Source organism: Haemaphysalis longicornis, unplaced genomic scaffold (assembly GCF_048455015.1).
Source record: "Haemaphysalis longicornis isolate Haplotype H1 unplaced genomic scaffold, Haemaphysalis longicornis Haplotype H1 scaffold_1, whole genome shotgun sequence".
Classification (NCBI taxonomy): domain Eukaryota; kingdom Metazoa; phylum Arthropoda; class Arachnida; order Ixodida; family Ixodidae; genus Haemaphysalis; species Haemaphysalis longicornis.
This window is the reverse complement of record NW_027526203.1, coordinates 440,067,037-440,089,378: the sequence shown is the minus strand read 5'-3', so window position 1 is coordinate 440,089,378 and position 22,342 is coordinate 440,067,037. Positions and strand designations below refer to the sequence as shown.

Genomic DNA, 22,342 nt, shown 5'->3' with positions numbered 1-22,342 from the left:
CTGGGCAGTGTGTCGTGCGTCATAGAGGCGCGTCAGAGCCGGAAAGAACTGCGTCAGAGCGCGCAAGTGTGGCGGCAAGGTATGGTTGGTGAGCCAGGGGAGGAAGTGAAATCTTTTTTTCGTGTTTGTGCGGCCCCTGCTTTACGCAGAGGTGTAATATTTGGTACACGTTGTCGTGAAGGGGTACTCTAGCGATTGCGCGATTGAAATGGCGACATTCGGAAGCCTATTTAGGGCCCCTTTAAACACAGCTGCGCCCCCCCCCCCCTTTTTTTTTTGGAGTGGAGGAAGAGGGGGGGGGGGGGAGATTTGAAGGATAGCTTTGGAGACGAGTCTTCTAGTTGCGACAACAGGGGCGTCCTTGCGACGAAGGGTTAAAGAGCATCAAGGTCGGCCACAACGGCCAGCCGAGTGCCACGGGGACCGTCTCAGAAGGGCCTTCTCCTCCAGGCGTCTTGCGTCCGGGACGCCGGAGAGCAGAGCCGGCGCGGATTATCATCGCGTCACGGCCCAGCGCCCGCGAGGCAATTACAAAAGCTCGCAACAAAGGGTCCGGCCAGGGACCGGCGAGAGTGCACGCATGCCAACAGCCAGTCTGCGGGGCTTCCCGACGGCGCCGAGTCCTCGGCACCTGCAGCAGTAACGTCGCAACGCCGCGTGGCGAGCTGCTCTTTTGTCGCTGGCGGCACGAATAATCGCCGCCCCGTCGCTCTGCGGCGCAGACTATGCGCGTACCACCCTCTCCTCAAGCTTCAACGGTCGTCTTAGACACGGTGCACCTTAATGCGCGACGGCGCAGAGTCGGCAAGTCGCGTATCGTCGCTGCACGGCCTGCAGGAATGCGGCAATTATTTCCGTCCTTAATGAAAAATGTGCGTGTTGACGGTCCTGCATGCATGCTTCAGCCGCGTTTGTTCACTCTGCGCTCCTCTTGGCTTCTCACGTAACGTTTGCCTTACCCGGGAAGGGCCTTTTTTTTCTTCGTGCGGCTGGAAGCTGCAAGGTAGAACCCTAACCGTTTATACAACCTTTACTACGGAACACTTGGCATATGGAAGAGCACAGTGGTCCATGATCCGTTGTCGCAGGCTATAATAGCTCTCATACGCCGCATGCCTGTAGCGGTCTTGTGTGGACCGTGTAAGCGGACGCCACACAGCCAGAGTCTACTCTTCATGGCTCCAAGCCTCTCGTTTCTGGTGGCCCAAGTTTCCCGTTTACCGAAATGTGACGGAAAGCATTGCTGCTATGGGGCGCCCGATAAAGGTCTTCCCGGGCCGTCCCCGACCCTTTCATCGACGAGCGGTAGCTTCCGCCGCCGCCTTTTTCCGAAGCCAGGCATTCGACGAAGCGCTCGACGCGGCCCTCCCTGCTCCCAGGAACTGCGGCAGCCAGGGAATTCCTCACGGCTCATTAGCGGCCGCGGCTGGGGACAATGGTCTCCGTGCATGCGTTTTCGGAGGAACTGCTGGCTGTCGTGTCGCCGCCGTATCTGGAGCTCCGATCTGGCGTCTCGCGGTGGCGAAGACGCGGAAGCGGCCGGCTGGCTGGCCGCTCGTCCAGCTACCGCGGTCCACCATTGTGGGCTCGGTTTGTCGCCACAGTCGCGCTTGGAAATGCACGATTGTTTTCGTCAGCTGATGCGGCAAGAACAGGTCATCGAGAACATGTCTTATGAATTTCAAGTGCCGCTGGCTGCGACCCACATAGTGGGGCGTGCACGCCCCGTCGCCCGTGATACGGGCGGCGTGATTCTCCCGTGACCGAACGGCGTGTCGGTGTCTATATTGGATGCGCCTGTTTGCGGTCGGCCCCCCGAGCGGTCAGTCGAGCCTGAAGAACACCCCGCGTGGTGTCTGCAGGCAGCTGTGCCACGGGATGACTGGCGGCTGGACGCTGCTCTGGAAAAGCCATTTCGAAATTTTGCAGCCGCCTCCATTTGCACAACGGTATGGGACAGCCGCCATGCGCTCTTCCCTCGCGCCCTTTGTACGTGGCGCGGCCGGTCATTATGCGCTCCTGCGGCGTTACATAACCGTCGCGGCTTAACCGAAGGAGCCACAAAAGCTGCCCCGGAGCGTCACTGTGGCCGTTCTTTGCTCGCACGGTGTGCACTATAACAATTTCTCACGCCTAATGAACGCGCCGGCCCTGTTCTCGTCGGAGGAGCCGAGTTTCGAAACGTTGCTTTTACGTGTAAAGTGGCCCGGGTCGTTTTCGCCTCTACGCTTTGTACGCAAACGAAGAGGCACCGGCGTACGCTTACAAAGCCCATGTGCAATCCTCGAGCAACTGGAGACGAGCCGCGCGCAGGCTCTCCCTATTGAAGCTGCACAGCGCGTCAGATTTCACACAGAAGCACACTGCCCCCAGAAGTTCGCTCTCTTTGAAGCACCAGTTCCTCTTATTGTCAGGCATAGAACTATTTCCCGGGAAATAAAATACAGTCATGCAGTTACGTGGGTATTTTATCTATATAGAAGTATCGGGATACGTCTGCAATCGCCGATTCGACGGAATTATGCACTTTCAGCCGGAGTGTATCTTCTTACTCCGTGTATTAGGGCTTGCGGTTCAGGATGCATATCTTTTCCAAGAGCATCGTATTGTTATCATATTATTCTATTTCTAAGAATTGGGCCTGGTGCGCAAAATATTTGAACAGCGATCGCGTAGTTCTTGCCATTAGATTCGGGAAATTTATATTCGATGTCTGCAAATATCCGGGTTCGCCTTGGCTGCAAAACACGCCGCACCCCCACAAACTCGGCGTCCGAGAATAAGTCGCTCCTGCGTCACACATTTCGAAGGTGAAAGCGAAAATACGCGTCCTGGTTTGTTTTTATTGCTGGTGTTTGTTGATGTAATAGAGGGTTTGCGTCAGCTGCAAAACACGCCGTAGCCCCAAACTCCGCGCTCGGCAATAAATCGCTTCTGTGTCACACATTTTAAATGTGGAGACGAAAACACATGTCCTGGTTTGTCTTTCCCTCTAGCGTTTGATGATTTCCTAGAGCGCGTACCAACGCAAGTAAGCAGCACAGCGTGTTGTAGGGCGATATTTCCGGCATTCCACTTCATATTCGAAGCCAGTTTTTTCAATCCAATTTTCGCATTCTATTTACTTGGATGATGATGATGATGATGATGATTAAAGGCCTCCCCTTTGAATCGGGGTGACGGCGTGCGCCATCTAGAAAATCTCCATTCTAGCGCCCCTAGTGTTCGGGAAGCGCGTACCCTTGTCACATACGCACAATTACCATTCAAATTGCAATTCATACGCGCAAATTACCATTAATTCATTACCATTCATTTGTTCCCAGCCCATTTTTAACCCCTTTGCGTGCCTTTCCCGTACGCACCAGGCGTACTGGCTCGCACGACTATGTATTTTTGCGTTTCCGTCTCTGGCCAGCAGCGCGGAGCGTGGCGTACCGTGCAGCACCCTTGGCGTTACGCCACGCGCGGAATCGCAGCGTCGTCTTCCTGCTCCGGGCAGTGTATAGGAAGGTCGTCAAGCGCGGGACGCCCGGATCGATTTAGGCCCCGGGAGGGGGCAAGCCCACATCCGCTAAGGCGTTGCTCACAAGGAGAAGACGCCTGGGGGCAACGCTTCCTTGACGGCGGGGCTTCGCTCGCAGCGGCACGGCCGTTGCTGAAAGATTCATCTGCGGGCGCGTCCACTTCGGGAATGGGCGCAGCATTCGGCGTGAACCGCACGGTGGCTCTCGATGCGCGTTCGCCCTGGCGGATCGCACGCAAGGCATCCCCCCTCCCCCGCCAAATAGTTGCGGGCTATTCATTCCCCTTGTAGATCTGCGCCAGGCATGACCATGCAGCCTGAATGGGCGCTGGTAGTGAGAACAGGATGCCTATTCCTTTGTAGCGCCATGGGCCACTGTGGCTTGTGTGTTCCTTAGTGCGAGAACACGACGTTGACGAAAATTGGAACGAATGTTTGCTGGCGTGCGTTCACTGTGGAGGTACGCGCTCACGCTGGTTTGGGGTACAGGTCTTTGGAGTCGGGCTTCCTCCCCTCTCTGAGCGGTCGCTTTCTTGGTATATATATATATAAGGAAATCTGGCCGGCAATTATACTTCCTTGTGATGCGAATTTTGAGCGCAGCTGTTGAGATATTTTTATTTCTTATGGCATCACATTTTATTGCGATGATATATGGCTTCTATCAACCCGAAACCAAAGGCAGCCCCAAAGACACTTGTAACGAGCCGTCGAGTAGCCGCTGCTTTGCTACCCACCCCCCACAGACCAATCCCTTCGCAGTGCCACGGGTCGCTTTCACACTACGGACACTCCGGGTTACCTTAACAGCGAGCCCCTCCCATCCTCCCCCTGCAGCGCGCGCTCTCCTCGTACCATAGCGATCGGTTCACTATGTTCATCCCCATCTGAAGTTACAACTCGTGGGGGTAGCCTCTTTAGTATTCATTACGGCTTTCTCTCTGTATCTCCAGATAGAGCGAACAGGGTGCAGACCTCCGCTGACGCGTCGCTGTATTTCCTCGTCCGCTACTCTCCCGCTCCGCTTTCTTCCTCAATGTTTCCGCCGTACCTTTCTGCGCTTTCCTCCTTGCGCTTCGCGCTCGCTCTTTCGTCCTCCCGTGTGCAAATACATCGTTCGCGCCGACGCCAAACACACGAACGGGTGCCCCCTGAAAGAGAAGGACCTGGTTGTCGCCCAAAGCTGGGGAATTGCTATGTGCACAGAAGGTCGCAGATTCGAATCCCAGGCGCGTATGGTTCATGTTTTCTGATGCAGGCGAAACGCAAAAGCTGCGCCTAAGGCCCCTATTTGAACTCCGATCTTGACCGGATCCTTGCGCAGCTGAAAGCTAAAAAGCAGGAGCTTAGCCAACGATGTTTACAGATAGCCAATCACGAGATTGTCCGAACGCGGCGTGGTCGACCGCATAAACACCGACGATAAACGGTTTATCAGTAGCTCTTCTTGGATTACTTCTCAACGGCCGTTGATAAGCGCTTGTTGGGGAGCTCGCCTGCTGGCGTGGCACTGTTTTTATCGCTAGTCACCACTAGCTGTCGCTGGCCCTGTGCAGCGGCGCTGCCGCTGATAGCGGAGGCCATGGTGCAGCTGGACAAACTTGCTCGCTTCCCGTCGTGGAACCCCCTGGGAACCCACGCCAAATAAGACGGGAGCTATGCTCGTTTCGACAAACGAGTAGCTATTTCATCAATCAGCTTACATACTCGCACGGTGTGCATGCGAACGATCAGGGAAGCTGGTGTGGTTTCATCAGAGCAGCCGAAGATGTGTGTACAGGGTAAAGGTCGGAACTGTTTTTTGTTGCCTCTCTTGTCCGAGCAAAGCGATGGCAAAGTAGTCTGTCACTTGCAAATCTTCGCTATCTAAACAAACGCAGTATTTGCAATCATCTGTTTCATTGACGTTATTATCGCAGGAGTAAAGAAACCCGAGCTAGTGTGTAGGGTTGCATACTTCAAACAGCGCTAACACGGCGGGGACAATATTGTCCTTCCTTAGCCCCAGTCGTGTTAGCACTGTTCCAACTATGCGTTATTATCATTTGCTATACCCCTTTGAAGCGCCGTTGGCCTGGCTCTTGACTATCGTGGCTTTTGATATTTAGGACAGGGCGATGGCGATCGAGTTGATCGATTTTCTGACCAGATGTGGTAGCAAGCACGTTACCTTGCGCCTGAAATATGTCTCCGCGAACCACTATATGATGCTTAATTTGACCCTGCCGATATATACGGTGACAATCATCAAATTCATATTTTCGTGTTTGCGTTTTTTTTAGCAGAACTTTCTTAAAATTGGGTTAACACTGAGATGTGATAACCGTCAGCTTTTCTGGCACCGTTCACGTGTAATACATGCAGCAGGAACATGGTTTCACAGCAGTAAAATGCCGTTGCGAGCTCATACGCATATGTTCCAAGTTCATTATTTTGCAAATTTTCTTTTGCGAAGCTTTCTGTTGGCGTATTACTGACGGCGTATGTTGCGTCGAGAACGCACTGCAGGAAATCCAACTTTCTTAAACGATTGCGATGATCGCGTGGGTGAAGTGAAAGGAAAAAAAAATGCTTCCCGGGATCGAAATCGAACCGAGGTCTCTCGCGTTATGAAGCCGACGTTTATCCGACTGCGCCATTTCGACACTTTTCTTTTTACCCGCCATTCCGACATGGACGTGCAAAATTAGACAGAAAAATCATGCACCCCTCCGTCAAATGGCGGCGACAACGCGACGTTAACGTGTGAAATCAAATGTCGAAGGGTCAGAGTCAAAGCTCGAGCCAAAGTCCAAACTCGGACGACAACCAAGAAATCCCTCACGAGAAAGCTCGCGTTTAACCATCGTCGTCATTAGACGGAGGGGTGCATGTTCTTTTTTTGTTTTTAAATCTCGGGGCCTTACCGCAACCTCCTTCCTACGACCCCTCCTCTTGCGTCGTTCGCTAGCGGCGCTCGTTACGTGCGTTTGCTTTCTCATAAAGCGGCTGACGTTAGGTAATGTCGCCGACGTTCCTGCAAGCTACAGTGTGGCTGGTAAAAGAGAAGCGGTTGTAGATTCCATCTGGTGACACGTATGCACATTGCTTTCATGGTTCGTGTACCGGACACGAACGCTATGAACGATCCCAAAGAGGCGAGCGGGAGGCACTGTGTTTCGCGGGAATGACAATTACTCTTCGATCGCTAGATTTAGCTTAGACTGTCATTTGAGCTAGAGCGCGCCGCCGGTCCTACCCTTTTCAATTTCTCCTGGAACTGGTTGGAACCGTCCTTGCGCGACGTTTTCGAGGAAAATGGAGCCTGTAATGATGGACTCTGCGTTACGCATATATTGTTGCCGTGAAGCGCATTGTAGGGAGAAGTGGCAGCAGCAGCAGCAGGCGTCACAGCGCTGTGGCCACGGTTGCGTGCTGGCAGCAAAGACTGCGGTCGGTTGGCTCAGCAGGAGAAAACGTCCTTGGTAGGCCGTCGGTCCGCGCGCGACACGGACCACGGCGTTTGGTCCGTGTTCACCCGGAAACTCTCCGGAAGCGACTGGCGTGCGATGGCTGGGCGGCAGCTGTCTGGGTTTCGAGCATGCCGCGAGCCCTTTACGTGACCACCGGCCCTAGAGCACCCCTCCCTCCACCCAGTCTGGAAAGCTCCGTGCTCGCGTGCCTCTCATCTCGGCGGCAGCGTGTTTATTTATGGCGCCGGGCGTCCGCGTCCTTTGCGAGCACGAGCAGAGGCACACACGGCTGCGGGCTGCTGGTGCACGCTTCCAACAGCACGCCAGTGAAAAGAGTTCAAGGTTCGCTGTGTCGTGCGGGCTCCCCTTGTGCACAAGCGGCCGTGAATCCTAGACTCGTGCGCCCTTGAACTGCGGCTCTGGAACGGGGAGTGCCGCCACTCGAACCGGGAGTATGTCCGTGCCGTTGCGTATTGAATGTTGCCGGCGCGGTGCAGAAGAAAAAAATATATGAATGTTACCTTTTTTTTTTTTTTTTCGTGCGTGAAGCACGGTAGCGTCTGTGCCTCATTCCAATGTCGCCCTTCATACGCAAAGAACGCTGGCATTTATGCCCACGTGAAGCGCGTGCACATACAGTAGCGCTATTTGGGAAGAAGGAAAATACTGAAAAACCCATTCTTAGGAGGCGGTGATGGATAAAACGCTGCCCACGTCTCTCTTCCAGAAAAGGAAGCAGCCATGCACTGTTGCGTAAATGCTATCGCATCCAAAACTGCTCCGTTCACACGCGTCTTCTCTCCTCCTCCTCTTCCGCAGACGATGGTGAAGGTGTACGCGCGTGTGCTGTGCGCCGACATGGAGTACAAGACGCTGTGCATCGACGCGAACACGTGCAGCTCGGAGGTGGTGCGGCTGCTGCTGAGCAAGTTCAAGATGAAGCACCGCGACCCGAACCTCTTCTACCTCACCATGGAGGTGTGGGTGCGCAAGACGGGCATTCCCGTCCGCACCATCATGGTGCTCGACGACGAGGCGAGGCCCGTGGAACTGCAGTCCTGCCACCCGAAGGGCGAATCCAAGTGAGTGTAATAGAAAAGAACGGTTCGCCACACTCAGTGCGAATCGCTAGTATAATTATCGGGCACGCGCAGGCGTTCCCTCTTTATTCTCTGCGCGTTTCATTTGCTTGCTGCTCACACATTGCGCTAGTTAACCCAATGTTGTCGTTGCCTTTGTTTTTTTTATCTTCCAGATTTCTTCTTCAGATGAGGCGAGGGGGCTTGGTCAAAGTCTACGACAGCTGTTTAATGGCTGGTGTAAGTATCTCCTATAAGACTGAACTATTTCTGGTCCTCAAAATCGCATTTTCTCCACTTCTAAAAGAGTCAGAGAGCCGCAGCCATGCTATACATTGGTAATTTACGAATCCTTTTAGGTAACAAGGACTTAACACGCATAACATTTTCACCCAACAAACGGTCAGTTTTTTACTCTGCAAGAAGAAAAGTAATTTTATTGATAGATGTTTCTCTCTCTCTCTCTCTCTCTCTCTCTCTCTCTCTCTCTCTCTCTCTCTCTCTCTCTCTCTCTCTCTAGAATCAATAAACCAAATCTTTGAGGAAGAACACATATGTCTGACGGGTAGTTTTTTTTTTTAACCAACCAACAAAGTGGAATCCCGCTTAAACTGTTGCGGGACCGCGCGGTTATCCGAGAGCCGTACGATAAAAAAAAATCTTTATGGCGGCGTAACAAAGATGTTTAGGGTATTACAACAACTGGTGCATAATTGTGCTGGGCTCTGATGAAGCTGAAATTGTTAATAAAAGAAAATAGACGTCCCTTGGGTTAAATCCACTGAAGGCAGCATTTATTCACGATTTTGCACGAGTTTCGATAAGAATTATGCTGTAATGGTAGGAAAAGCATGAGTGTACTTATTATGCGTCAGTTTGACGTAGCTTCGAAATGCCCCGACGGGGAAAACTTGACGTTCTCGGCCTTCGGCACAGTCACCGACAATCGACTGTAATTAGTTGTGCAACCGATCACTTGCACGTCCGCTGGTAAGCTTTCCCTCGAGCCGGCATCGGAGGAGCTCTTCGTAGCAAACAGCCAAGTACCCCAGTGCGGGAGAGAATCTGGCATCGTCGGCACCGCGCCACGTCACTGGTTTTCGAACAAGCTCAGTTGAAGAGGAGTCGTTATTAACCCGGAAACGCTGACGCATTTTTGGGGGGAGGGCAATAGGTGGTTTCTGCGACGTAACCGCGGAGAAAAGCGCTCAGCATCCTTGCTAGGCCAACCAGACGACATTCGCTGGAGGAAAAATTGGAAAGGTGGGCCCTCGAAGTGCCACGCATATAGAAGAAAACCAAGCCAAACACGTTCTTATCTAATAAAAGAAATGGAGAACCCTCTAAAGAAAGACGCATACTGCCTGTGCGAACGGCCGGCGCACTGTCTTCCTTGCGCACGGCCCCCGGAGTCCGCGCAAACAAAACTATGCGGTAGAACGCGTCGCACGCGGAAATAGCATTGTGGGAGAACTCGGCCGCACTGTCATTCCGAAGTGCGGAATTCATGAAACATCGTTTGGCATGGAGCGTCTTCCAGCGCTGACCTCGGTGTCCGCTTTTTCCGCCCGCTCCTCTCCTTCCGCTTCTCCGACGTACGCGTTGATCATCGATGATAACGGCGACCGACCAAAAAAAAAAAGGGGGGGGGGGGGGTGTGGAGGGGGGATCCGAGGCATCGAGACCTTTGCTTGGGATAAAACGATAACGCTGTGCAGAGTAACGGTCTTAAGGGACTCTGGCATGGGGAAAGGTGAGGGAGCAGCGGAAATCGCCGGGTAAAGCCGCCGCGCTCGTCGTCGGCATACGCGTCGTAGGAGTGCGGGCTCCGGAAAAGTTGATCAACGCCGATAGAAAGCGAACGTCTCTAAAAAAAGAAAATGGAGGTGGGGTGGGAGCGATAGCGCAAGGGGAAAGGTGAGGGAGCGGCAGATAAAGAGACGAGGCGGACATATAGAGGCAGATCGAGACGCCGCATACGCGTCATAGGGGTATGGGTTGGTTGATCATCCACGGTGAAAGGCGAACGTCTAAAAAAAGGGGGCAAGGGAGTCGGAGGCTTCAAGGGTTGTTCGTGGGATAAAACGATAACGAGCTCAGAGATGCAGGGAGCGGCGGATAAAGCGGCCAGGCAGAGATAGCGAGGTGAAGCCCTCGCGCAGCTTACCCGCGCCACCCTCTTGTCCTTGTATGAAGCGGTACACACATTCGTACGCCGGATATACTGCATAGTGTAAACTCTTTACGACCCAATTGTTCGCCGTTAAATGCGGGACATTGCACCAGCAGGGGAACCTGTAATGACGATTCTCTGCATGCTAATTTCAGTTCACTTCGTGTTCGTTACTTTTTATATCTGCGTGCACATGTTCGCTTCATGAATGCTTTGGGTGTTCTGACCCATTGGTTTAATTTCATGTCTTCTATCTTGTCCCAATTTCAGTCTCTCTACAAGAGCCTGTTGGTGTCTGAGAGGACAACAGCGGAAGAAGTGGTTCAGCTTGTCCTTCACTGCTACAATTCCAGTGACCGAGGATCCAAGTACTCCCTCTACGAAGTGTGCCCCATCAAGAACTGTACGTACCAAAAATCGAAAGCATGCGTATATTGCATATTGCAATCCATGACTCGCTTTCTTTTTCTAAGACAACCAGCACTTTTTGTTGCGTGTGCTTCACCACTTCGTTGTGCAGGTTCTCGTTCCGCTGAAAAAATGTTTTGTGGCTGGTTTAGCATAGCTTAGTTTGGCTTAGCCTTATTACCTTACTTTGCTAAATGCGGAACCATTTTTCTTATCAGGTCAGGACCAGGAAAGAAGGTAGGAGGCTGAGGATGGCTCGTCTGATGTTACCACTTCTCTGATAGTAGCACTTTTAGCTACTGCTAATTGCACCGAAAACAACATGATATTTCCAGTGCAGAAGCATTTATGAGGATTTGCCATGGGTTTACTTCCTGCATGACATTCTGTCAAGTAAATGCAGCCCGCTCTGCATAACAGTGCAGTACTAGTTTAGGATTAACAAAACATAAGCATCGAGTTCTTTGGGCCTTTTGTTTTCAGATTTCACAATTTTCCATATTGAGAAGAAACAAACAATGTGCATTTTTTTATATTTTTGAACCAGGAAAAAATATTGAATTGGTGATTACGTTCTTAAAATTATTTGTCATCATTACGTATTGCCGGACACAAAAAATTGGACTCGGGTAATGCACATAAAAAAAAAAAAAACTGGCAGCAGCACTAGAATGAAGGTGCATAACTTGTAAAACATAAAAAAAAAACTGGCAGCAGCACTAGAATTAAGGAGTATAACTTGTAAAATCTCTGTCAATCAGCTAATTTTTTTAACGTAATGGCAGAATGCACCTGAAATTTTTACTTCGAAATCACAGCACTGGCTGTGAGCTGGCACAAGGGTGCTTAGCAATTGCCTTCGCTGTCTTTATAAAAGCATTTTCACTTTTGAGACTACAGCCAATTTTGTGGCTATAAGAATTTTAGGAATGACATATTTTTGGGAAGAAATCGGATTTAACTCTGCCTTTATAAATATGGTTTATTTATTTATTTATAAATGGGAAAACACAAGTTGTTTGTGTATGTTCCACCTTTATTCTGATGTATGTTATGAACTTGTTCTAAGAGGAATGCCATTGTAAAATTTTTTGGATGTGTGCCTAATGCCCAAAGTTTTTTTGATGTGTGCTGAATGGCTAAATTCTGGTATTCTCCTGTCTTGTCTTGTTTTTTGTTTACACTCGGGTTATTGCTTTTTGTTTGTTGTTGTACCAGACGAAAGAGCACTTCATTCGCACGAGCTTCCTTTGAGGATCCAGCAAAACTGGCCATCGCCAGAGCACTTTGCCTTCCATCTTCGAAGAAACCAGGAAAACATGCATCAAAAACGCCAGGTTTGTGTGGGCTTGTTGTTTTGCTGACACAGATGGATAGGGGTGGGCACTCACGCAGAAAAAAAAAAGCCATGCACAGTACCATTTATAACTGAAGTCCAGTAACATGTAAATGCCCTGTGATTATCTGGCTCCACGCTTGCATTTAACTGCTCTCATCCCCTCTACATTCTGTTCCTTTGGGTTTCTGCACAGAGGCAATCTATTAGCATGGTTGCAACCTCATTGGGGGGGTTCTGTCTCCTCAAAGGAGTCACGAAGGCAGGCTCCTAGTGATGCTGCGGATGCAACCTTTTATAAAGAAGAGGCTTTGCCAGGCAACTACTGCCTCATGGTTGGGTGCAGTGGCACAACCGGGAATTTATTTAAGGAAAGAGGGAGGATGAGGGGAGGTTAAGGGCCCAGGGGTTACCTGTCAAGAGAAGTAGTCCGTTGGCAAGGTGATAACAGAAGAGTCGCTCTTCTAAGCACGACGACAGTTATTTTGATTTTATCACTTATTTCAGTCACATTTGGAGGTCCTACAAAGCTATAAAGCTATGTATTTCAGCTTTGATTTATTTAGTTTTCTGCTTGTTTGACCAAATTTCAGTGGTCCCGCTGGGACCAAATTAACGTAGCTGATTCTAGTACACTTCCATAAAATAATACGGAAGAGGGGTGAGGCACTAATGCCCATAAGCACTCCCACTAGTTACATTCGTGGTTGATTGTTCGGTTACAATATAGTCAATGCATTGAAAAGGAAAGGCACCGTGAATACTCTACTAAATTGCTTTGTTCAAATTTGCTTGTAGGTCCACTATTGTGTTTGCCAAAGACGCGCTGATCTCTTGAGGAAAGTAAAGCGAAGTATGCTTTTGTAGGTGAAATGCTTCCACAACGAACAGAGTGGCCCTCACTTTTCTTGCGTTTGGTGACAATTAAAGTGGGGTATACATCGTTAATTAGTGGATGTTAGTGATCTTGAATTAAATTGGTTTTGTAAGCAAATTGTAAGAGCCTGTTGTATTCTTTGCTGCAGCTACCCTGGACATGCCAAACTGATATGGCTGGTCATCTCAACTTCCGGCTGAATGTCTCGAGGAACGAGCTGAGCCCTGCAGCTATTCATTCACCCACATTGAAGCCATCGTACAACAACTACGAGAACTGTTTTTACATTTGAAACGTGGAGGAGTTGACTGGTGCCACGTCGGGAGTGCACAGCCATCGCAAGCAGCAACCGATGTACGATGTGTACTGAACATACGAGCCACATCATCCGGGTGCTCCAGCACACACTCTCTACAAGAAAGAAGTGCACTACTAAAAGCGCTTAGCAAAGCCATGTTGACTGACAAAACTGGCATTAGCATCTTGTCATCATAAGTGCTTGGCACTTGTTTGCAAGTCCACTGGCTGTGACTAGCGATGTTCATGTACCAACCAGTGCACCTTGAACTTTGTAAGGGTTGTCTGCTTATCTGAACTTGCGTAGCAGTGGCCAATGCTTCGCTGGGCCAGATACAATTGTGAATTGCACCTTGATAAAGGGGCAGTTTGCCGCTTGTAAGCTGGCTCTGGGGCACAAAAGCATGCTGCCAGAAGATGGTAGGTGATGTTATAGGACCACTATGGGCTGAATGTAGTGGCTTGTTTCTCCGAAGTGCAGCTTCTTTCGTTGTGTACAGCTCCAACTGTAAATGTGTGCAATTAATTCCCTGACTGCAGCAGCTGCTGTTCCAGAGGCATATTCATTTGCTTGTATAATATCATTGACCAAAGACTCACACAAAAATGCTCTGTTATGTTAAGGTTCACTGGCACGTTGCTTGAAGTAACTGTTAAAAGATTGGTTGTATAAATTCGTTTAGCAGTTTCATAAACAAAAATGTGGTAAATTTCATTAGTTGTCAGTTGTGGGATGTCACGTTGTCACCTGCCAGTGAATCGTGCATTCACGGGAGTGTTTGTTCATAGCTGTAAGAGCATTCAAAGCTTATATCACATTCATGTAATATATCACGCACCGTTTCAAATCTTGATCGTGTTGTAGATAAGTGAAAACTGAAAATAAGCACCACACATTACTCAAGCCACAGGTCGTCATGCATGTCATCAGCACCTAACATACTAGTCATGCAGGAAAGTAGAAATAACGAAGGCTCTACAAAGTGTCTCAATTTGTAACATGCCGCTGTACTTTCTGTTCAACACTGTTCTCCACAAATAACTGAACTTGGTTTGTCAAAAATTGTTTGGATCATATATTTTATTCTTTCACTTGTGCTTATTACATTTGAGATTGTTACTTCAAAACTTGTAATTCTACAAACTGTGACTGTATGGCAAAATTTTAACCAGTTGCTACTATGAAAAAAGAGGCCAGATTGAAAGCTTTAAAACTTTGTCAAAAACTTGCATTTCAGAGTGAAGTAGCATCTGTACAGTTTTTCTCTCTTTTTTCTTGTTGTGACGATTAGCCTGACCTAAAAGAGACCTAAAGAAGTAGACCTAGACAGGCTTCCGTCCATAATGAATGTCACAGCCTTGAGTGCTCTAAAACTCAGTGATTGAAGTGGCACAGCTTTCCCAAAACGTGTCCTGCCACTCAAGAGTAAACCAGCACTGTGGTTTTCTCCCTTACCATAACCAGTGTTTCATACCATATGGTGTGCCTCATCACAGCCTTTCCACTGTAGCCAAATGCCATCCCTGCTGAAGGAGAGAATACACATGGGTGCAGATGTCAAATTGCTAGCCTTTGGCATACAAACAATGGAGAGCCCATGCCAGGGTGGAGATTAGAGCATTTCAGTGTAGGATTCGCACAGCTCAGTTTGTCAAAGTGCATGGCATTGGTGTCTTTGCACCATGTGGCAGCAAATTTTGCCAACTAGCCAGCCAGCTCACTAAAACAATTGCAAATCAGGGCCTCAAGGTGTCATTGGGGGTGTTGCTTTGCTGCAGTGTGCTCTGCCAGTGCCACACTGACCAGCAAAGTTTCATTCCAGGTATTGTTTCAATATCGGCAGTTCTGTGTTGCAGTCCTGTGCTGCATCTTATAAACCTGAGCTCTGAACATTTTCTATTAAGTGTGTAGAGTCCATACCGTCTGTTACCTGATTAAGTCAAAACTTCAATAGTTGATGTGCAGTCAGTTATCAGTTTTTCTATGGGTACAGGAAAGATGTCACATCACATTATTTCAGTTTGCATTCTGACAGCTATGTCACTTGTGCAAAAAAATTTAAAATTTGACCATCAGCACATTTTAACCATGCGAAATTCCAACCACACCCACACCTTGTTTTATTTTTCTCTTGATTTAATTAAGCCTGATTTTTATACACATGTAATACACATAGATATCTGCAAAACACCTTCTAGTGCAATGGCACATGTGTTTCACATGTGTGGCGGTCATGTCACTCAGCACAGCCATGGCAACTTGTCATGTAGCTGCATCAATGTCATGCACTTTGAACAGCTGTTACAAGCATTGCCAGTCGCGATCCCCACACTTGTGGCCTAGAGGGCACCCTGTATTGTAAGCCTTTGAAAGGGAGGCCAATTATTCTTTTGCTGAGAGCATTCTCGCAATGAGTCTGTCTCTGAGGTCTCTATACTGTACTAATTAGACACTGTACAGCACTGAATTGTGAAATCGAAGGATAAATTTATACTATATATATATATATATTGCAATGTTCTATTTAATTCTATTTTGAGGCACATTACAATGACCAAAGCAGAGTATAGAATATTTTATTTCTGTACATACATATTATTGTAAGATACAGCAATAATAAAATTATTGTTTCTAAGAAACTGGATTCTCTTCTCTTGCTATTTTTGATGCTTAGTTGTTCACTTTGTTACTGAGCTTAATACTTGATGTCCCGGTTAGTTGCTGCTGCTGTTCTTCACACTCGCCTTTTGACTGATGGGTGCAACTAGAACCACTAAATAACCTGCTCTAGTGGCTCTAGGTGCAGCATTATGGACCTTATAAGCTTGTTCCCATCGTGGAAATGTGGCTCTAGAAGGACGAAAGGTAGGGAGAGTTTTTGGGCTTTGCCTTGGAAATGGCTAAGAGTGGCATTGAAGAATGTTTATAAAAATCAGTGCAATCTTTAGGTTATGTGGTCATGAATGCCTGTGCCAAATATTGCACTGCTGCGCTACAACAAGGAACTCGCTGATTCACTTGAAATTTTGTCGCCGGTTTTCTTTTCTGTTTTGACACCAGCCCACTAAGGCTGTGCAAAATGACATCACCTAGGGCAAATCTGCTATTGGTTGAAGCTTGCTGAGCACAAGGAAAGTGAAGGAATTTGGGCCCCCCACTTCCTTTTCGCATAGGCAAAAAAAAAATGCATAGCGTGGTGAAGTACTGGAAGTTGAGCTTCCTTCCGTGGCCCAACACCAGATAGCCTTTCAATGAAATCGCGAAGTGGCCTCCTGGACTGAAGAGGCTCAGCCAATAAGGGACATACAGCTCTCTCTCTCTCTCTCTCTCTCTCTCTCTCTCTCTCTCTCTCTCTCTCTCTCTCTCTCTCTCTCTCTCTCTCTCTCTCTCTCTCTCTCTCTCTCTCTCTCTCTCTCTCTCTCAGAAGCAGAGCGGAAGAAATGTGCAGCTTGCACTTTGGGCTACGTTTCATGACACAGGCTACATTTCACTTTCTCAGCACAAAACTTACTGTTATTGCCAAGCAGAGACTTCAAATTGCCTCCACAATTTCCACGCTGGAACTGGAACCTTGTGGGCAGCTCTGCCCTTTGCACCCCTGCGTGCATGGGACAAATCCTAATTAATGCAAATGAAGTATTGGCATTGACATATGTAGGATACGGTATTAGGGAGGAAACCCCCCCCCCCCCCAATAAAAAAGAAAAAAAAAAGTGGTGGGTTAAAAACAAGTACAAAGGAAAGAAGTTCAAAATTAAAGATGGCATACTCGACCTCAATTTCTGATTGTTTTGTTTTTGTTTATTCTTCATAGGGTTGATGCAAAAAAGGTAGTCTGGTGAAATGTCGAAGCTGCGTAAGCTAGTGCATAGCTTGTAAGAGAAAAGTAAAAGTCGATAGTTGTGTGATGATAGGCACACAGTGACCTTAGTGAATTTCCTGGCATGGAACATTGTATACTGCACCCACACCACCTCTGGTTGGGCTGGTTGGAAGAAAATGCACGTGCAGAAATTCATTGAAGCGTACAATATAAAACTTCATTAACCGCGATATGAATGTCCATTGTCAGATATGCATAAGAAAGAAAAAAGCACACTAAAAAATCCTGAAATCGTATAGACAAGTGCCTACGGCAAATACAGTGCTAACCTGCATACAGGATGGACAACACTCGGGTACAGTGGAACGTTCGGCAAACAAGGGGAAGGGGGGTGTATTTTCAGCTCGGATAGATCAAGCAACTAGGAGGCAGAAAAAATTACACCATCTTCCCACGTGGGAAACCTGAGGGGATGCAAAGCCGTGGAGTAGTAGCGTGTTAATTGGTTGTTAGAGTAAAGACGTGTAGTAGCGTATTAAATGTATTCTTTATTTATCGAGGAGTGGGGAACGTTTTGCGGCTTCTCGTTCTCGAAGCGAGGAATCCGCTGTTCGACGGTGGCGTTTCGAAGCGTTGTCACGTTGCCGAACGCCAGCGTCCATTGTCAGCTCATCGGACGGCGCAGTGTTGTCTCGACAGAAAGCAGCAACTGAAGGGAGCAGCGGCGCGGACCTGGTTATCTGAAGTGGAGAGGAGGAGCAGCGCGCACAGGTGGTGTGGATAGGGGGAGAGGAGGAGGAGCGCGCGCGCTATCGCACAGGTGGTGTGGAGAGGAGTAGGGGAGAGAGAGCGGCGTTATCAAAGCTGTTGTTGAGAGGAAAAGAGGTGTGGACGCCGGACCCTGGATGACGGAGCCTCGACTAAGAGATGCTTTGCATCTAAAATAGGAAGTTCCATCACGAAAACCTTAGATGTGCGAAATGCAGACGAAAGTGACCCTAAAAACCCGACGAAACCCCGGCTTATCTAACAACTTGCTCCAACGGGCATGCATGGCGCTGTTGATTGGCGCCAATTTAATGCGGTACAGGATCCAAACATATTCGAACTCGCTAGCCTCCTCATGCACATTGCCCATGTGCGGGGCCCTGAATCCTGCTGAGTACCTGGCTATACCGGCCCTGCGGGACCCCATCTTCGGCAGCCCGGGCATGGGTCGCTTCATTGATTGATTGATTGATTGATTGATTGCCATTGGTTTCCCCTTTGTAGCGGGGTGATGACATGTCATCTTACCAAAAAGGACTAATATACCTATGTTTTATACTCTTGGTTTAATACTAGCGCTGCTTAGGGCAGGCACAAAAAGCATATTAGGCACAAAATACTTTTTTTTTCTGTTACACGTGGCAACTGTCCTAAGCAATATTCCCCTCTCTGCTTTTTGTCCACCAGCAGTCTAATCTTCAAATAAAGCTCTCTCTCTCTCTCTCTCTCTCTCTCTCTCTCTCTCTCTCTCTCTCTCTCTCTCTTTCTGTGTCTCTCTCCCTCTCTTTCTCTGTCTCTGTCTAAAGCCTGGAAGAAGGATGAATCAAATCTTTCGCGATAAAAGAAAGTAAGGCCGAGGGGAGTTAGTACAGACAGGTTGCAGTGTACAAATACAGTTTAATCTCGTTAATTCGACCTCGAGGGGGAATGAAAATTTTTTTCGTACTGAATGTAGTTCGAATAAGGAAGATGACACCCAAAATCGGTCCTTTTCAAAAGTACAACCAATAAATGATTTATGTCATGGATAACATGTCCAGCAAGTGGCTCGCTGCCATAACAACCGATTGCATTTTCAATCTAAATAAAATGTGATAAAAATTGGGCCCATCTCCCCGCGAGGGGGACTCGAGTAAATGCGTCGCATAGGGGGTGGGTGTATTGCGTTAAAGTTTAGTGTTTGGGGAGTTGGTGGTAGTGAATGCGTTGTATCAGCAGCTTCTTGACGTAGTTTGAATGAGTCAAGGAAAGGCGCGTTCGTAGCCTCCCATTCAGTGTCGGCTTTGTGGCGCAGTGGGTAGAGCACCATGTACATTGCGTTCCGCCCGCAGGGTCGAGGGATCGAAACCAGGCGCCGGATAGTATTTTTTTTATATATAGTGTAGGGGGAGGGGTGCGGACTACGACTACGGACGTCAACGCGGGTGACATCGTGAGTTACTGAAATGCTCTGCATTTAAAACCCTTTTTTAACACGAAAGTGTTTTATTCCGGGGTACACAAAGATTTCACTGATGCCATATCCGTCACGGAAACGACGCCAGTACACCGAAGCAAGCGGCCTGAAACGGGTGCCCCCCTGCACACAGGGTCATCTTACGGGGAAGCAACCTTTAGAACTAAAGAGTACCTTATACTTAGGGTTGTTCGTTTTTGGGGTTTTATATTTTAAGACGGAAGTGTTTTATGCCGGGATACACTAAGATTTCACTGACGTCATATCCGTCACAGAAATGACGCCAGTACACCTTTGCTGAAGCGACCCGCCAGAAGGACATCGCTCGCCAAGCACACCCACAAGACAGCCGCCGACCCGCAAATCATGCTCAGCTGCAGATTTCGCTGGACATTTCACTTTCGTGCTTTACCGATTCCTGTGACAGAGGAATCAACCACAGTTTTTGCTATAGGGACTGGGTGGCCGATGTATGGCACCACCGTCGCTCCAGCGAACAGCGCCGCCCGTGGCGAACCGCTCGTCAGTGGAATGCCGGTCGCGGTCAGCGCAGCGTAGTTGTGCATGGCTTTCTGTCGTTCGGCGGCGGTGCGGCGTGCAAAGCGTAGATAACCACAAGGACTTTTTTCAGATCGTTAAATCTTGAAAGTAGAAGCGACCTTTACGAGGCACGCCATGTGATTTATTACAAAAAACAGACGACACTCTTGCGTCAAGGTCGAAGTCAAGCTCGAAGTGCAGGTCCATTCCTTCGTGCAAATTTTTCATCCCTGCATACAGTGTGGCGTATTGAAGAATATATTGCAGTTAAATGCTCCAACAAAGCCGGTGTGTGCAGGAATGCTGCGGCGCTGGCCGTTGGCAGTTGATTACGAAACGGCGTCGTGCACAAGCGAAAGACAAACTTGTGGGGTGCCTTGTAAGATTTACCCCAAACCGGAAATTGTGATGGAAGACGCTCCGTAACTTCATTAACTAGGGTGCAAATTTGTTTAATTTCACAGAAATACGTTTACTACAGTAATCGGTGTTTAATTTCACAGAAATATGTGTGCTACAGTAAGTGGAAATCGTTTACAGAATAAATACCGCATGAAAGTAGAACGTTATTGCTTGTCATGGAAAAGCAGTGCTTTACAAGACTTGCAGTGGTTGCTGGCTAGTTGGTTAATGGTTTTTCAAAAATGGCTGCGGCTTAGCTGAGCTAACCTTGGATATGCAAAGCAAAAGCTTGGCTTAGTCTGGTTGAGTCTTGGTTTCGCTTGGTTAACCTTTGATGTAGCTGTATTGCCGACCACGTCTCAAAGTCGTTCGGTTCCGTGCAACGCTCACAGAGGGAGGCCGGACGAACGCGGCGTTTGCCGGGGCGAACGCGGCGAACGCGGCGTTCGTTCACGATGAACGCACCGTCGCTGGGCGCGAGACGAGTCACGTTGCCCGAGGCGACCCAGCGGCTGGGAGGCTGTAGGGGTGGTCGGCTGCCTCGACCGCAGCAGCGGCAGCGCCTGCCGATCGTGCTGCGCAGAACGACTAAAACGTGGCCTTGCGCGCAGCGGAGACAGCGGGCTCGGCGAATCACGCGATGCGCTTCGACCGCACTGGGTTAAGCAATGGAAGTGTTTGGGCCTGTTGGTTAATACTTCACACAAAAAACAGCGCTCAAGACGGGACAGAAGGAAGGAGGCTACACACACAGCGCTGACTACCAACAAAGTGTTTATTTGCCGCTCAGCAATATAAACGAAAAGGTTACAGCAAGATAAGTGCGGAAAGAATCCAGAAACAAGAAAGAATACATAAAACTTTAAAAGTATAGACAAGTAAGAGCATCTTTGCGCAATCATATCACCAGTTCGATCATTTCGCTTCGTCTTCAATAAACGCTATCTCCTTTGCAGACAAAGCAACAGAAGGGGTGCTTACGCAATCATCGCCTCCCTTATAAATCGTGTATGCTTCCAGCAGCTCACGCGTGCGCTGATTGGTGTAGTGCTTAATCACTTTACACTGATCAAATTTAGGAGTGCACTTGCAGGACGACACGTGCGATTGGAGCCAACCACCGGATTTGGCTTTGACATTGCACGCGTGCTCCATAAGCCGTACGTTCAGGCACCGCCCAGTTTGGCCTACATACTGGCGGTCACAGTCCAGAGGAAAGGAGTAAACCACGCCGGCCCTGCACTTGGTGAAGGGTCGCACGAGATTTATGTCACAATCTCTACGGGAGGGCGAACCATCATTAACTCGCGCACACATCTTGCTGACTTTGTTGGGGGCCGAGAAAACCAGGCGCACACCTGCTCTTCCCACAACCTTCTTCAGCCTGTGGCTAACACCATGAATGCAAGGCATCACAGCAGTCTTGTCACTGTCCCTTGCAAGTTCCTGTACACACGAAGGAGTGCGCAGTTCCCGCCAAATCTTGTTGCCCACGCTCTTGAGGACGGAATCAGGGAACCCAGCTGAGTGCAACCGGTTTACCTGCGCCTGAAAGCTGTCACTAATGCGATGGTGGCACGACCGCTGCAAGGCATTTTTCAAAGCTGCCGTGGCGACACTGCGTTTCACTAACTTTGAGTGAGCAGACGTGAAAGGCAGCAATGCCTTCTTTGATCTTGGTGCGTAGCTCCAGCATAAGTGTGCTTCCTCTATATGCAGCCTCATGTCCAGGAATTGGAGCTCCTGATTCTTTGGCGTTTCATTCGTCAGCTCAAACCCTATCAAATGGGTAGAGAAGGTTCCCAGCACATCATGTACAAGTTTGCAAGTGTCATCACCTGCAGCTTTGAAGACAATCAAGAAATCATCTACAAAGCGAAACACTTTTACGACCGGCGACCCCTGTAAAGCGGCTTGTAAAAGCCTATCGCAGCGGGCGAGAACAAGGTCGCTGAGGATGGGCGCTAAGCACGAGCCAATGCACACACCTTTTTGCTGTACATATAGGCTGCCTTCATATTCCACGAATGTAGACTGCAAATAGTAGGACATCAGCTCAAGGAACCTGCCCACACTAATGCCGCATGCATTCTGGAACCGAACAGTTCCTGCAGTTTCAATTGCCTGCTCAACAGCCTCACAAATAGATGCATGTGGCAACGAGTAGTACATGTCCTTCAGGTCAATCGAAAACACACTCACCC

At 48.8% G+C, this 22,342-nt stretch overlaps 1 protein-coding gene across 3 annotated transcripts in view; it reads left to right on the top strand.

The window, feature by feature from the left end:
- Rau (RA domain-containing protein rau) overlaps positions 1-15,802 on the top strand; it is a 77,508-nt gene extending 61,706 nt beyond the window's left edge. For all 3 annotated transcript variants that reach the window (XM_077687505.1, XM_077687506.1, XM_077687507.1), the window contains 5 exons: positions 7,798-8,060; positions 8,234-8,297; positions 10,501-10,633; positions 11,857-11,975; positions 13,000-15,802. In XM_077687505.1, the coding sequence (XP_077543631.1) occupies positions 7,798-8,060; positions 8,234-8,297; positions 10,501-10,633; positions 11,857-11,975; positions 13,000-13,143 (723 nt within the window). In that variant the 3' untranslated portion in view covers positions 13,144-15,802. The remainder of the gene's footprint in view (positions 1-7,797; positions 8,061-8,233; positions 8,298-10,500; positions 10,634-11,856; positions 11,976-12,999) is intronic.
- The last annotated feature ends 6,540 nt before the right edge of the window (positions 15,803-22,342 follow it).